At 51.4% G+C, this 14554-nt stretch overlaps 1 protein-coding gene across 3 annotated transcripts in view; it reads right to left on the bottom strand.

Annotated features, from left to right (window-relative positions):
* The window catches only part of Ntng2 (netrin G2), a 58701-nt gene that overhangs the window by 31099 nt on the left and 13048 nt on the right, over positions 1-14554 (bottom strand). For all 3 annotated transcript variants that reach the window (XM_085835066.1, XM_029474604.2, XM_085835067.1), the window contains exon 3: positions 1714-2357. In XM_085835066.1, coding sequence (XP_085691192.1) covers positions 1714-2357 — 644 coding nt within the window. The remainder of the gene's footprint in view (positions 1-1713; positions 2358-14554) is intronic.

The raw sequence follows: 14554 nt of genomic DNA, 5'->3' as shown, positions 1-14554 counted from the left end.
GCCCTGGCTGTCCTGGAACTCACTCTGTAGATAAGGCTAGCCTCGAACTCAGAAATCCGCCTACCTCTGCCTCCCAAGTGCTGGGATTAAAGGCGTGCGCCACCACCCCCTGGCTCTTGTCAGGGTTTTTAAAAATCTTTTTTTAGGTTTATTTATTTTTATGCATATAAATGCTTTGCCTGTCTGTCTGTATGTGTTCTCATAGGTAGGAAGAGGGCACCAGATCCCCTAGAACTGGAGTTATGGGTGATTGTGAGTCACTGTATGGATGCTGAGAACCAAATCTGAGTCTTATCACAATAATGGGGGCTGGAGGGGGAATGGTAGGAGGGAGCCATCTTTCAGTGGCTTCCAGAACACTCCAGATTTGAAATGCCCTGTCCCAAGTAGGTAAGAGCCATAAATCAGAGACTGATACAGAACAGGCTGCAAATGTGCACCTGCCAGTTTTGAACCTGCCTCTACTTCCTGACTGGCTCACCTCTGTCTCCATCCCTGGAATTCATATACAGTATCAACAAGAAGGAAATGCAGGCACAGCTGCAATAGAGTGCCCCCCATCTCACCCCACCCCCTCACCTCACCCCACCCCACCTCACCCCAGCACACCCCAACATTCTCCACTCTACGGCACTGGGCCATCACACTCCAGGCAGAGGGCGGGAACTGACTCCAGGCTTTCTTTGCTCCCCTCCTCCACACCCTTCTTTGCAATCCTGGTCAAAATATGAAAATACATGTTTTGCATGTTGTGTGTCTTCTAAAAGTGGGATGTGGGGGTAAGTAAACAGGGTGGAGATGTTGCAAATACAGTCTGTGTGTATAAATTTCTCAAAAAAAAAAAAAAAAAAAGCAAAACAATAGCAAAACGAAAAATCACCCTAATCAGACACATGGGCCAGCTAATGGCTTTTCTCCGTGTCAGGAGCTACACCCTAGGCAGCACAGAGCCCGTGATGGAGAGACATACAAAGCCCCCCCCAACACCCCCAGGCCTCACACTGCCCTCTGCCAGCCTGCTCCAGGCCTCTGCTGCCATTCCTTTGGCTAGCATTCATTTTATTCAATATTTTTTAAAGCATTTATTGCATGCTGGGCACTGCTGTGAGCTCTTTGCCAAATCTGACTCATCTAAGCACCCTGAGGCCGAGGGAAGCAGATTCAGCTTCCCCATCCCACAGGTGGCTGGGGAGTAAGGACCTCTTGTAAAGCCTGCATGGTATCTATTAATGAACAAGCTCCCGGATGGTGCAGAACCCTCCTCCCTTTCAGACATTTAACACCCAGACAAGTTCCCCCAATTATGGCAAAGCTTGGGTATCTTGACTGCACAGGCAGTCCTTTGATGTAGCACCAGGTGACATCTGAGGCAGGTGACTTCTTGAAGCCTGGTGGCATCCGAGAACAAGGTGAAACCTAGGTACCAGGTTGACATAAACATTCCAGGAGTCAAGAGACAATGCAGGTATCAGGAGACATTCAGGTACCAGGTGACATCCCAGGAAAGAGGTGATCTCTAGGTACCCAGGTGATATCCCAGATATTAGATAACACCCCAGGAGCCAGGTGACATGTCTAGAACCAGGTGGCATCTCAAATAGCATATAATATCCCTCAAAACCAGACATTCCTAGAGACAGCCAGGTACCAGGTGACAACATTACAGGAAACAGCTGACATCCCGAGTGACATCCCAGTGCCCCTGGGCCTTACCTGCCAATGACTTCGATATTGGAGATGGCATAGAAGTACTTGTACAGGTTCTCTCGCTGCACGTAGGTGCCACCCAGCGCAGGACGCAGCAGGCGCATGCGCAGGTCAGTGAAGGTGAAGAACTCCTTGAGGCCCTTGGCGCTCTCCATCCTCGTGTACAGGTTGTCCATGTTACGCAGGTCAGGGCCGGCAAAGATGGCAAAGCGGTCCCTTACCTCAAAGCGCACATGCTTCTCTTTCTTGGACCCTGCCCAGCGTGAGTACTCCTCGGTGCAGAGCACCCGGTGGGCGCTGGAGGGTGACATGTCTCGGGCACGGCGGGCAGACATGCCGAAGGCCTCCATGCAGTCCTCTGCATAGAACTGGTATGGCTGCCAGGTGCGGCCATTGTCCAGGGACTTCTCGAGGACCATGACCGTGGGCCGGCCATACTCAAAAGTCATCACCACGTCGTCTGTCAACTCCACGCTCTTGTTCCATGAGAGGGTGATGTTGGCCTCCAGTGGACTGGGGTAGCGACTCCACGTGACGCTTTGCCAGTAGGTGGCCAGTCCCTCATCTTCCCTGTCAAACATAAGCCGGGGCGGGTGGGCCAGGTCGGGATTGGAGGCATCACACTCGTTACTGCACAGGTAGGGGTTCTCCTGTAGAGGAAGGGAGTCTGTCAGGAAGTAGATGCTGGTCAGTGGGAGGGGCCTGCGATGTGCTTGCCCTGTGCTAGGCTGGACATTTGTTAGCCATCAGCAAGCCCTGGATGCAGGAGTGAAGTGCCTGTCCCTCACAGACAGCAGATGCATATTAAGATAATGAGGTGGGGGTCTTAGGTACTCTGCACTTTCTACTCCATGTTCTATAAGCCCATAACTGTCCTAGATGCTAGGCCTATTAATTAACAAACAACAGACCTTGTTACTGACAGCCTCACAGTGCCCTAGTCCACACGGCCACTTTGATGAATATTTCAGGTGCCTGTGCAGAGACAAAGTAGCTTGGCTCTGAGTTAAAAACCTCTCACTCTCTAATGAGCCATGAGGCCCCTGAGGGGGGTGGACACATTGCCACCATCCCCTGGTCACCCCAGCCAGCAACACTGCAGTCAGCCACTGGCCATGGGCTTTGATCCTCCACAGGCCAGAGCTGGTGTGCAGGCAGTCTAAGGGCTGCTCTGTGGGCACCTGGGCACAGCTAGCCTAGGGCTTCACTGAGACAGGACCCACAAAGCCCTGACCCACCAAAATAGCTCTGTCCTTGGCTCCCTGCAGTGTCAATGTCCACCCATCTGCCTGTCCCTGAGGATGGGTGAGGCCTGAAACCTTGGGGTACAAGAATTTCTCACCAGTATAGCACCTCATTGCTGAATGGGAAACTGAGGCCCAGGGTAGGCAAGACAAGCCAAGTCTTCTCAGAGGATGTGGAGGTACTTCTGAAAAGAAAGCCCTCACCTCACCCCTCTCTTTTCTCATCCTCCCTCTTCCTGTTCTCTTCCTCATCTGTTTTTCTCCCTATCATCTGGCTTCTTTTCTTTCCCCAGCCCTACACTGCCTCAGTGTCTTACAAATCACAGTGAAAATGGAGGAGCTTTTTGTGACTTTCACTGGTAACTCTGGGCCACCAGTGACTGGTCTCACACCTAGTCCTGAATGGGAAGAGTCTGACTGACCGCCACAGGCTCCGTGACAAGCCCAGTGATCAGGAGAAAGCACCAGATTGTGGCTGGCTGACCAGGAGGTCACCCCTCCATGCTCTGCTCCAGGTAGCATCGGGGACACATGGAGCCCAGGGCGGCATGCCTGCTTGTGGGTGGCAGACACACTCATAGAGCTTGCACGTGGATGGGAGAGCTGGGGTTCAACCCGACTCAGGCTGGGCACTCTCCCACTCACTTGTTCTTCTGTAGTGAGCCTGCATTGAGGCTCAGTCATGTCCCTTCAAATCCATATGTCAATGCCTAGCCCTCAGCAACCTCTAAAGGCAGTAGGCTGTGTTCTGAGACAGTCTTTACAGAGTTGAAGGATGCCCTTTGGTGGTCCTTCTCCTTCTAGGAAAGGCCCCTGAATAAGGACAGAAAAAGGACACACACCAAAACACCAGGGTACGTACACACACACACACACACACAAAGGGCCATGAGACACAGGCAGAGGTGTCCACATCACCACATGGAGAGAAGTTGTATCATACCTCCAGCAGTTTGGTCTTGAACCTGTGGGACAGTCGATGCCTTTACTGGAGATGTTAGCTCTTGGCAGGTTCATCCCAGTGAGCTAAGTGGGAGGGGCAGCTTTTCCAGGGTGTCCTCAGAGACACCTCTTCCACAAACTTGTATTTTTTTTTTTTACCCACTTCACTTACCTCTGAAAACCATATCCTTTTCTAGGCCACCGGGTCCCCTGGTGATTGTATTAATGTCTGCCCATCATATATTGACTGTCAATATTCCTGTCACACACACACACACATCCCCCACCTCAGCACCTTTTGCTAGATCCTTTCCCAGCCCCTGCCTTACCTACCCCCAGCCTGCTACTGGTCCTTGGGCTAGGGGGTGGGGGACACACGGTTCCTCAAAGCCATCAGCTGTTCCAGGGGTCCTATCATTGAGTATGGATACATGGGGCTCTGCCAGGGGCTGGGGACTCCAGCCTGATTAAGGACCCATGCTGCCCAACCTGCAGGGCCCTGCCAGCCCCCACCCCAGCCCCTGGGAAGCAGATGGTGAGCCACTAATGAATGAGCCTGTGTATTTACCAGCCTCATGTCGGCTGCAGAGAAGGTTTTGCCAGCACAGTCCTCCCAGCTTCTTTACCCGCACAGCCACCCCAAAACCTTAGAGTTCTGCACCACCAAGGAGGCATGGGCTGTGTCCTCACCAAACCTTTCTGAACACGAGTGTGCTCAGGCCCCGGCTTGCTTTTCATGTCACACTGGGGAGACCTCCCTGGGAGTTCCAGCCAGCCCTGTCCCCACCCAAGTGGGACAGCTGAGGACAGTAGGAGGCAATGGTGGCTTTGCCAGCCTTTTGGGTCTCTGGTATCCAAGACTACGGAGCAGATTACACGTTAATGAAAACAGCCAGATGAAGTGGCCCGACAAGGGCAGCCAACGCTGGACGAGTTTTGGGCACCTTGCAGAAGGGAACTCAAGCTAAGCACTGAAGATTTCAAAAATAGCCCTTGTTTCTCTGACCATTTAATGATTATCACCCCCAAAACAAAACAAGTGCACACACCTCTTATTTTCAAAGCCTTAGGTTCTTGGGGCATGGTTCAGTCAGCAAAGTGCTTGCTGCAGAGACTTAAGTTGGAGACTCAAAAGCCAGGTGACCTGGCGGGCTGCGGCCCTGGGTGAGCTAGCTGGAGCAATGCTGGCAAGCTGGTCCTGGTGGTGAAAAGCTGTAGGTGGTGGAGAAGTGCAGGAGAGCTGGCAGGCTGACAAAGTCAGCTACCTCCCAGGCCCTGATCCAGGGCTCTGAGCTGTCCCACCCAACATCTACCCCATCTACAACCTGCCGGAGTGTGTATAGGGCCAGTCCTGCAGATCCAAAGCTGCAGGATCTCTATGACACAGGGCAATGACAGGACATCCAAGAGGAGTTCCTGTGAGGATCCAGTGTCGACAGCGTAGCAGAAACTGGAGGCCCTGAACCAGACCAATGATTCCCTGCAATGAACATTTGCAAGTAAAAATGTGTGCACAAAAGGGTGTACTGTGTGACACACTGTGACACATCGCAGCTTCCATGGTGAGATAGTTTTGGTTTTGTTCTTTTTTCTAAAAAAAAATTGTTGGGGAGGGACAGGGAGATGAGTGGGATTGGGGAACATGATGTAAAATTCACAAAGAATTAATAAAAAGTTTTAAAAGAAAAAAAAGCCAGACAAGATGGCACACTTATAACTCTAATACTCTGGTGGCCAAGGCTGAGGCAGAAATATCTCCAGGGCTCACCAGCAGCTGAGCATGACTGGCTGGTTCGAGGCCAATGAGACAACTTCTTTTTCTTTCTTTCTTTCTTTCTTTCTTTCTTTCTTTCTTTCTTTCTTTCTTTCTTTCTTTCTTTCTTTCTTTCTTTCTCTCCCTCTCTCCCTCTCTCCCTCTCTCCCTCTCTCCCTCTCTTCCTTCTTTCCTTTCCTCCTCCTCCTCCTCCTCCTCCTCCTCCTCCTCCTCCTCCTCCTCCTCCTCCTCCTCCTTCTTCTTCTTCTTCTTCTTCTTCTTCTTCTTCTTCTTCTTCTTCTTCTTCTTCTTCTTCTTTTGTCTTTCTTTTTGAGACAGGGTTTCTCTGTGTAGCCCTAGCTGTCCTGGAACTCACTCTGTAGACCAGACTGGCCTTGAACTCAGAAATACACCAAATGAGACACTATCTCAAAACCAAGATTTGTGATGCCTAAGGAATGACACTTAAGGTTGACCTCTGGCCTCCCTTCATATATGCACACAAAAACATGCACACATACACAAAAAAGACCTTAGTACCCCCCCATTGCAGTCACCCACCACGTACAATGCCCAAATAATTTCTAGGGGCCTCCTCTGGACTAAGGGTTAGAGCTCCCTGTTTAGGTCTGGGGCCATTAAGGAAACTGGTTCTATGGTCCAACAGCCCTACTTAGCTCAGCTCCTCAGAGAGGCCCTGTGACCTTGAGAAAGTCACATGACTTTCCTGAGCCTCTATTTCCTTGTCCTGTGTTCTGTGAGATTGTGTATGAGAAATCGGGGAGATGGTACCATACAGCAGTGACAGATGTACACAGCCAATTTGTGCATGTCAGCTGGAGTGGGAAGGAGATGAAGGTAGAGGCTGGGAGATGCTGAGGACCCAGGGACTCCAGACATAGACCACCTTGAACACAGACTGCTTTAGTGACAGCTAGCCCAGAGGATCACAGTGATGGCGGGGCCAGGGGCAGATGCCGTTGCTATGGTCATTGAGCATATACCAGCCCAATGTCACTTCCCCTGGATATGATGGGACTGACCTTGGAGAATCCTGGGGAGGCTGAGCTCAGCATCGCTGCAGTTTTCCTGTTTCCACATACCCCAAGCAAGTCACCTGGAAGGTAGGCAGTGCAACAGCCCTGAACCAGCAGCACTGGCATAAGGGTGGGGTAGGGTGGCATGACAGGACTCTCTAAATGGGGCAGTCTGCAGAGAGACTGTTTTGTGGCACATTTGGACACTTTCGTCTCTAGCGATTTTGCTCCTCTGTTATTTCCAGGGCAGGAGTTGGAGCCCTGGTGGTAAACGTGGTGGGCAAGCTCCGGGTCAAAAGCATAATGGAACAGAAAGTGACCCGTCATCCAGCAGAGCACCCCTCATCTGGGGACGGTCAGCCACGTGAAGCTCTTCATAGGCCTCTGGGGTCATAAGCAGCCTGTGTTCAAGGTGTGCCGTGGCGTCATCCTCTCACTCACACAAGGAACAGCAGCATAAGAAGGCATTTGCCGTGCAAGACTGCTGAGCGGATTTTAAGCTCCACAACCCACAGGAGGGCGTAAGGAGAGAGCCTCCAGGATATACTCCTCCAAGCTCACTGCAGAACATATGCCCACCCCCATCTCACACACACACACACACTAATAGTAAAATAGTAAATAAATAAAACTTTAAATTATTTTAAGAACACACAGGTTCACCCTCTCCTAGTCTTTATGAAGGCACATATGTCACATAAGACCTAAACTAAACACAACTCTCTTCTTAGTCTGTTTTTCTTACTTTCTCCCTTCCTCTTCCTTCCTTCCTTCCTTCCTTCCTTCCTTCCTTCCTTCCTTCCTTCCTTCCTTCCTTCCTTCCTCCTCTCCTTCTTCCTGGTTCTGAGGATGAGCTCAGGGACTAGTGTACACCATGCAGGGTTCTAACCCTTACCCACACTTCCTGAGCTTTCCTTTACAATCCTTAGTTTGTTTATATGTATGGATGTTTTGACTACATATATGTCTGTGGACCATGCACATGCACTGATGTCCATGGAAGCCAGAAGAAGATATCAACACCCTTTAACTCGAGTTACAGATGCTTGTGAGCCGCGATGTGGTGCTGAGAATCAAACCTGAATCTTCAGGAAAATCAGTTGGTGCTTGTAAACCCGGAGTTATCTCTTCAGCCTCTTTGCTTTTGTATGGGTCTCAGGAACACAGAGTGGGTGAGGAAAAGGCTTTGAGGCCTACCTCGTCTACACAGGGGATCCCAGGCCAGCCAGGATTACACAGTGAGACCCTGTCTGTATACCACAAGATGAGAGTCTGTGTAATGTACATTCAGGGATGCTGGATGTAGTAGGCAAGATGTCCATTCCTGGCCCACCATGTATGCACCTGTCCCAAGATGTTTGCTTTCAAGGGGTCAGATTTTTCAGTGCTCAATACCCAGCTCAGACAAGTCAGGAATCTGCCATTTACCCAAGAGGGAAAAGACACAGCCACCCCCAGCCCGTGCCACACCCCCCACACCCAAGAGGCAGACAACCCGTGTTTTTGCCACTGGGTGTGTGGGCAGGCCCTGAACCGTTCAGCAGCTGACAGACTCTTTTTGAACTTGGCTGCCAAGCTGTCAGCCTCAGGTGGGGGTTGGAGACACTTTCTGTGTATCTCCAGGTGGGAGGCGGGAGACTCCCAAGGAGTAACCCAGGGTATGGGGTGCTGAGATGAGGAGATGAGGGGATACAACACCAAATACTATTCTTACAACACTTGGGATTTAGGGGTGGAGTAAGGGGGAGGCAGAGAACCCAAAGACAGTCAAGTCAGCCTTTCCCTTCTCCTTGGACTTGGGGAGAAACTGTCCTGGCCTGGCCAGGCTGGAAGGCAATAAGCATGCTGACTTCCTGGGTGCCTTTCCCCAGCGGCAGTGCCATGTAATCTTGGGTTGAGCCTGGCTCTATACTTAACCTCCCTACTCAGGAACTGACAGTGGGAGCAGCCAGGCGACTGTGCATTCTTATCCCAAAGTTTCACATTCCTCACTCCCTCCACCCCCCCACCCCCACCCCCTACATGGAAGGAAGGGAACAGAGCCATGGCCTCCTCCCCCGAGGCAGGGAGAAAGCCAAGTGCTGGGGGAATTCGCCCTAACAAATTATTTCCTATTTCTTGGTAAGAAAAGTTGCAGTGGCAATGAATTATTAACAAGACGGAAACGGAGATGGTGTTCGCTGCTGGTCCTAATTCGGATTGCCCTGACTCCCTGCCTCCCTCCTCCCTCTCTGAGCTCCTCTCTCTGGCTAGCTCTCCGTATCCTTCTGCGGGTTCATTGATTTATCCCATCTTCTTCCTCTGCCCCAGTCAACAGCAAGGTCACCTGCTTCTCTCTCACGAATCAGCAGAAACCCAGAGTGACAGTCGTCCAGGGAGACTTATTCTGTAGGGACAATTCTCCCATGTTCCCTCAATTCTGCAGGCAGGGAGGACAAGCCGTCCATTCTGGACCTGATACTCAACTCTTTATCCCAGCAGAGTGCCATCCGCAGAGTGCCATCCGCAGAGTGCCATCCGCAGAGAGTCTTAGTAATTATCCTCTTGCCCCAGGCCCAGCCTTAGCAACCATGTCCAAGGCAGAGGTCTATTTTGGACCCAGAGTCTCAGGCCACCTTCCAAGCCTGTTCTGGCTTGAGCCCAAGTCAGCAAAAGCACTTCTTGGTCCTTCACCGTGCAGGGAAGCTTTGGAAGAAGGCAACTGGAGGCCTTTCATTTCAAACCTGCCCACCTTTGTCCTCCTAGAACCTTCTATGTGCAAGAGTAAAAGCCCAGGAAAGCAGGGACCAGCAAGCCTCACCTTAAGACACCACCCAGCAATGGCTTTATGTAGAGCCACTCAACAACCAAGCAGGGACTTTTATGACGATGTGTGCATGAGAGTCGTGTCCAGGTCGGGCTGTGGGCACAAGCAGCAGCTGAGGAGATGCCAACCCTAAGATTTCTGTCTGCTTGAGGTTGTTGGCTTTAGCAATTTTTTCATCTTTCTCATCCCCAACAGCCCTTCAGAGTGCCTCAGGACACAGGGCTGTGCATGTGGCTGAGACACCCAGGAGATGGTCTGCTGGCTCAGGGTGGAGAGCTAGACCCTGTTCAGACTTGCCCTGCCTACAGGGACACAGCCTGGCATGGCTGGCTTCCTCCATCAACAGAGCAGTCACAGGGAGTGCGGGTGAGTTCTGTCAAGGCAGTGACTACATGAGGGTTAATCTCTCCAAGAACTTAAAATTGTCTTTAAAAGAAAAAAAAAAGGCTCCATTCTGCTTTGCCCTGGGCATATGTGAATTCTTCCCACAGCCAGACTTCCAGGAATGTTTGGGGTGGGAAACTCTTTCCCAGTTCTGAAGCGTGCCTGGCACCCAGCCGTACGGCCCCCACATGCAATGAATGCATTCCAGGCCCTCCGTGTACCACCTACTAAGCAGACACATGTGAGCCCCTGACTCGGAAGAGGATGGTCCTCTACATTTGCATACATCTAGACACTGGGTGCTCACTACTACAAAAGGGCAGGCCTGATTGGATTGCTCTGTTCAGAGAGACTGTCTGTCTATCTTGCACATGCTCCATGGTGCCTGTCCCAGGACCTTTTGTGGTCCTATTTTCTCTCATTGATGCTATCAGAATTTTCCAGTGCATTAGAAGAAGGTGAGAGAGGGGCCTCATGAGACCAAGCTTGACCCCTCCTGCTGTTTTCTTTGAGAGAGTCTTGCATATCCCAGCTGGCCTCAAACACCCTACATAGTTCTGGTTGACCTTTGACTCCTGCTCCTCTGGCCTCTGCTTTTGAGAGCCAGGATGACAGGTGTGTATCAGCACGGCCAGTCCATGCGGTGTTGGAGATTGAACCCCAGGGCCGTGTGCATCTCAGGCAACCTGTTTACCAACGGATACAAACCCAGATCCGAGCCTGCCTCCTTCTTCGCCAGGATCTCCCCAGGCTCCAGGGGTTCCCTTTCGCTCCTTTCCCACCTATGGCATCTGCACGCCTCATCCCTGAGCTCACACTTGGGGTGGTTTGCCCTCCTACCCACCGAATTCCCCGTTAGGGGCTACACTCAGCACCTGAGTAACTTGAGATATTTTTTTTAAACAAGTAAATGAAAGAAGAGGAAAAGGGATGGGAGGAGGAAAGGGAGGAAGAGGGAGGAAGAGGGAAGAAAGGGAGGAAAGGGAGGAAAGGGAGGAAGAGGGAGGAAGAGGGAGGAAAGGGAGGAAGAGGGAGGAAGAGGGAGGAAGAGGGAGGAAGAGGGAGGAAAGGGAGGAAGAGGGAGGAAAGGGAGGAAAGGGAGGAAAGGGAGGAAGAGAGAGGAAAGGGAGGAAAGGGAGGAAGAGGGAAGAAGAGGGAGGAAAGGGAGAAAGAGGGAGGAAGAGGGAGGAAGAGGGAGGAAAGGGAGGAAAGGGAGGAAGAGGGAGGAAGAGAGAGGAAAGGGAGGAAAGGGAGGAAGAGGGAGGAAGAGGGAAGAAGAGGGAAGAAGAGGGAGGAAAGGGAGGAAGAGGGAGGAAGAGGGAGGAAGAGGGAGGAAAGGGAGGAAGAGGGAGGAAGAGGGAGGAAAGGGAGGAAAGGGAGGAAGAGGGAGGAATGGGAGGAAGGTAGGCTTGGAGAAGAGGAAGCCTCTGGTAAAGTGGATTATTGATTGGAGACTTAGAAAATGCTTAGAGGGTAGGAAAAGCTCCCGTTCTTTAAAAGCTTGTGCAAGGCGTAAGCTAGACTCAGGCAGCCTTCCCAGAGAGGACCTACTCTGCTGACATGAATATTTCATCACCAGGGGGAAAGGCAGGCTGTGAGGATTCCAGCACAGGGTGGGTGGAGTGAGGGCAGGGTAGAATGGTCCCTCCAGACAGCTCTGGGGCCGTGAGAGCCCTGGTCATTCTGCTTGCTGGTGGCAGCTGTCCTGAGCTTGCTTGCTGAAAACTAGGGCAATAGGGCTGGGGCCTGGGACAGACACAGACAGTCAAAGGCACCCACAGGGGCAACGTACCTAATCACCACTAACTAACTGGTAACTCTGTCCCAGCCCCTGTCCTGTTCCCACAGGGGACACCACCAGCCCCTTGGCTTCCTTTATCCTCTAGCTGACACCAGGCACCCTGTGTAAAGTGACCACTGGCACCTTACAAGTGCTGGCCTTTGTGAGGGAGTTCCAGGATCCATTCAAGTCCTTAGTTTCCTTGTCAAGTCTTTGCTGACAGAGCCATTTCACCATGTTCCCCAGCCATCTCACCAGCTTTCCCACGTCTTCTCTCAGACCGTGGCACTTCTATCTGAGGGCGCCACCCAGTGGCAGGTCTCTGATCCCTCGCTATGCACTTCCCTGACCCCTCCCTGAGGACACCTCCCTGGCTCTGTCCCAGCTGCCTATTTGTACACTTGACCACAGTGTCACAGAATGACATCTTTGGTTAACAGCAAGTTTTGTGACCTCCTCAGGGTGCTCTGAGAAGACAGGACAGAGGATGGCACATGCAATGGACTTACGGCTGCAGAGCGAGAGCCTCTTCGGTGGGACCCCTCTCGGGGGACCTCAGCAGCTAGAAAAAAGTCTTAGGCTAGGTGTGGCAGAGCACCCAAACAGATTGGGATGGTCCCTGCAGAGGGCCATTGGTGGTCTCCTACTTCTCTTTGGGGAGTTAAGAGACAAGGTGGGACACAGCCGGGCAGCTGCAGACTCTGTAGGTGCAGCCTCAGGTCAGGGTGAGTCTGGGCTACAGGTGAAGATTTATTCTTCTACGCGTTCATCAGCTATTGTCAGTCCTTCGAATGTCACTCTGCGGAAGCAGCATCAGAGAAAAGGAAGGGATACGATGTTCATGGGTCTTAGGTTCAGAGATCTTCTCTGGTAGTGGGGCAGGAACCTAACCAATGAACTAAATAACCAGATAGCCAACCAATCAGCAAACCAGCTAAGCAACCAGCCAACCAGCTAACCAATAAACCAATTTGTCAACTAATCAACCAGCCAACCAGCTAACCAATAAACCAATTAATCACCCAACCAACTAAACAACTGTAAGAGTTAATCTTTATCATGGATTTAAGAGGATTTGAAGTCCCCCAGGAGATACATTTTTGAGCATGTCTCTTTTCGGGGAGGTTTAACCGAAGAAGGAAGCCCTTTGTTCTCATCAACTAGGCTGTGCGCATTGGTCCCAGCTGCAGAGTGGACCAGTGACCTGAGCATCAGTGTTCCTCTCTCTGTGCTCCTGACTATGGGGTGGTGTGAGCAGCCATTTCTCACTCCTGCCACTATGATTCCCTAACCATGAAGACTGTACCCCCAAACTGTGATCCCAAATAGATTTTTTCTTCAGTTATTTTGTCACCGCAAAAAGAAAAGCAGCTAATACCCCAGTCAAAGGTAGACCTATGCATGCAACTGGGTTTGGGGCGACGAGATGGTTGGTGGAAGACCCTCTGGCTCACCCCACAGTGGAGGGCCTGGGGATACCCACAGCCACAGCACAGCACAGATCTCGGGGTTTTCCTAGGCAATGGACAGCTAACGACTACTCAGGAAGTTCTAGAGTGCCGAGGGCAAAACTACTGCCTGCAGACCTCAGATGGCGGGATGGCTTCCCAACTTGAGGCGGGCAGAGACATCAGTAGGACCTTCTGTCTCCTCACCATCCCTATTCCATACTTTCTCCAGGTGAGAGCATCCCAAGCACTTGGGAGCTCAGGTGAGCAGGCAGGCAGGATTGCCCAGTGCTAGACAGTCAGACCCGGAACCATTCCCCGCCCCCTGCTTCTCCCTGCTCCCTCTATTTTTAGGTCCATTACTGTCCATTGGTGGGTATAGTTTCACCACTCCATCCCCAGAAAGGCAGATCAGGTTCCTCTAAGCAAAGCCACCTCGCTTTCGCTTGAGCTGGTGCGTGGGAGATTGCATGCTTCCAAATAGACGCGGAGCAAGCGAGTTATCAAATAAGTGGATTAGCAGGCTCCATCTCAGCTCAAAGAGCAGTGGGCGGGAAAACACAGCATCACTCCTCCTCAGCCTCCTTCCTCCAGGGCTGATGGGGACTCTGCTCAACACACACTCAACACACACACACACACACACACACACACACACACACACACACAGAGAGAGAGAGAGAGAGAGAGAGAGAGAGAGAGAGAGAGAGAGATGACAGCTACCTCTAGCTTCCTTTCCTTCTGAGATAATCAGAGAGACTCCCTTCAGCCACAGAACTTGGGCAGACACTGAGATCTACAGCCCAGTATGCTAGAAGCTGTGTGAGCTTGGGCAAGTGACTTAACCTCTCTGACTCCAAGATTGCTCATATTTAAGATTGCTCATATTTATGATATTTAAAATATCCTACCTGTATAGATTCAGTTGAATTAGTTTATGTTAACTGCTTAGTAAACACTAGGCACTAAGTGGGGCTCTAATGAGTTGTAGGGTGTGGAATCACAATGGTTAGATAGCGAGAAGACACACCCTGACTTCCCTGAGGTTAAAGCCTTGGAAAGCAGGATCCTCTTGAGTTGCATCGCTGGCTACTGGGGTTTACAGGTGACTCTGGCTGTCCCACATGGGAAGTGCCCACACAGTGTGCAGTCTTGTGTTTGTATGTGCATACATGAGTGTTTGCATACATGCCTGGGTCCTGTTCCAGACAGCCCTACAGGCTTTCAGACGGTTTTGTGGTTCTGTAAGTCAGGAGCCCCCACTGAGGCTTTCCTGCTGCTGAGACAGGAATGGGTTTTGCCTTTAGTCCTGCTAGGTCATCTTTGGTGTCTGGGAGTAGGATGTTTCTCTCGGTCCACCAGTAAGTAGGATGGAGGGAGTCAGAAGTGCAGGGGGACTCAGGGGTATATACCCAGATCCCCTTGTTTATTCTTCCTCTTTTGGGGAAGGCAG

The sequence above is a fragment of the Mus caroli genome, unplaced genomic scaffold, assembly GCF_978045245.1.
Source record: "Mus caroli unplaced genomic scaffold, Mus_caroli_1 scaffold_2, whole genome shotgun sequence".
Taxonomy (NCBI): Eukaryota; Metazoa; Chordata; class Mammalia; order Rodentia; family Muridae; genus Mus; species Mus caroli.
This window is presented reverse-complemented; position numbering and strand designations above follow the sequence as displayed.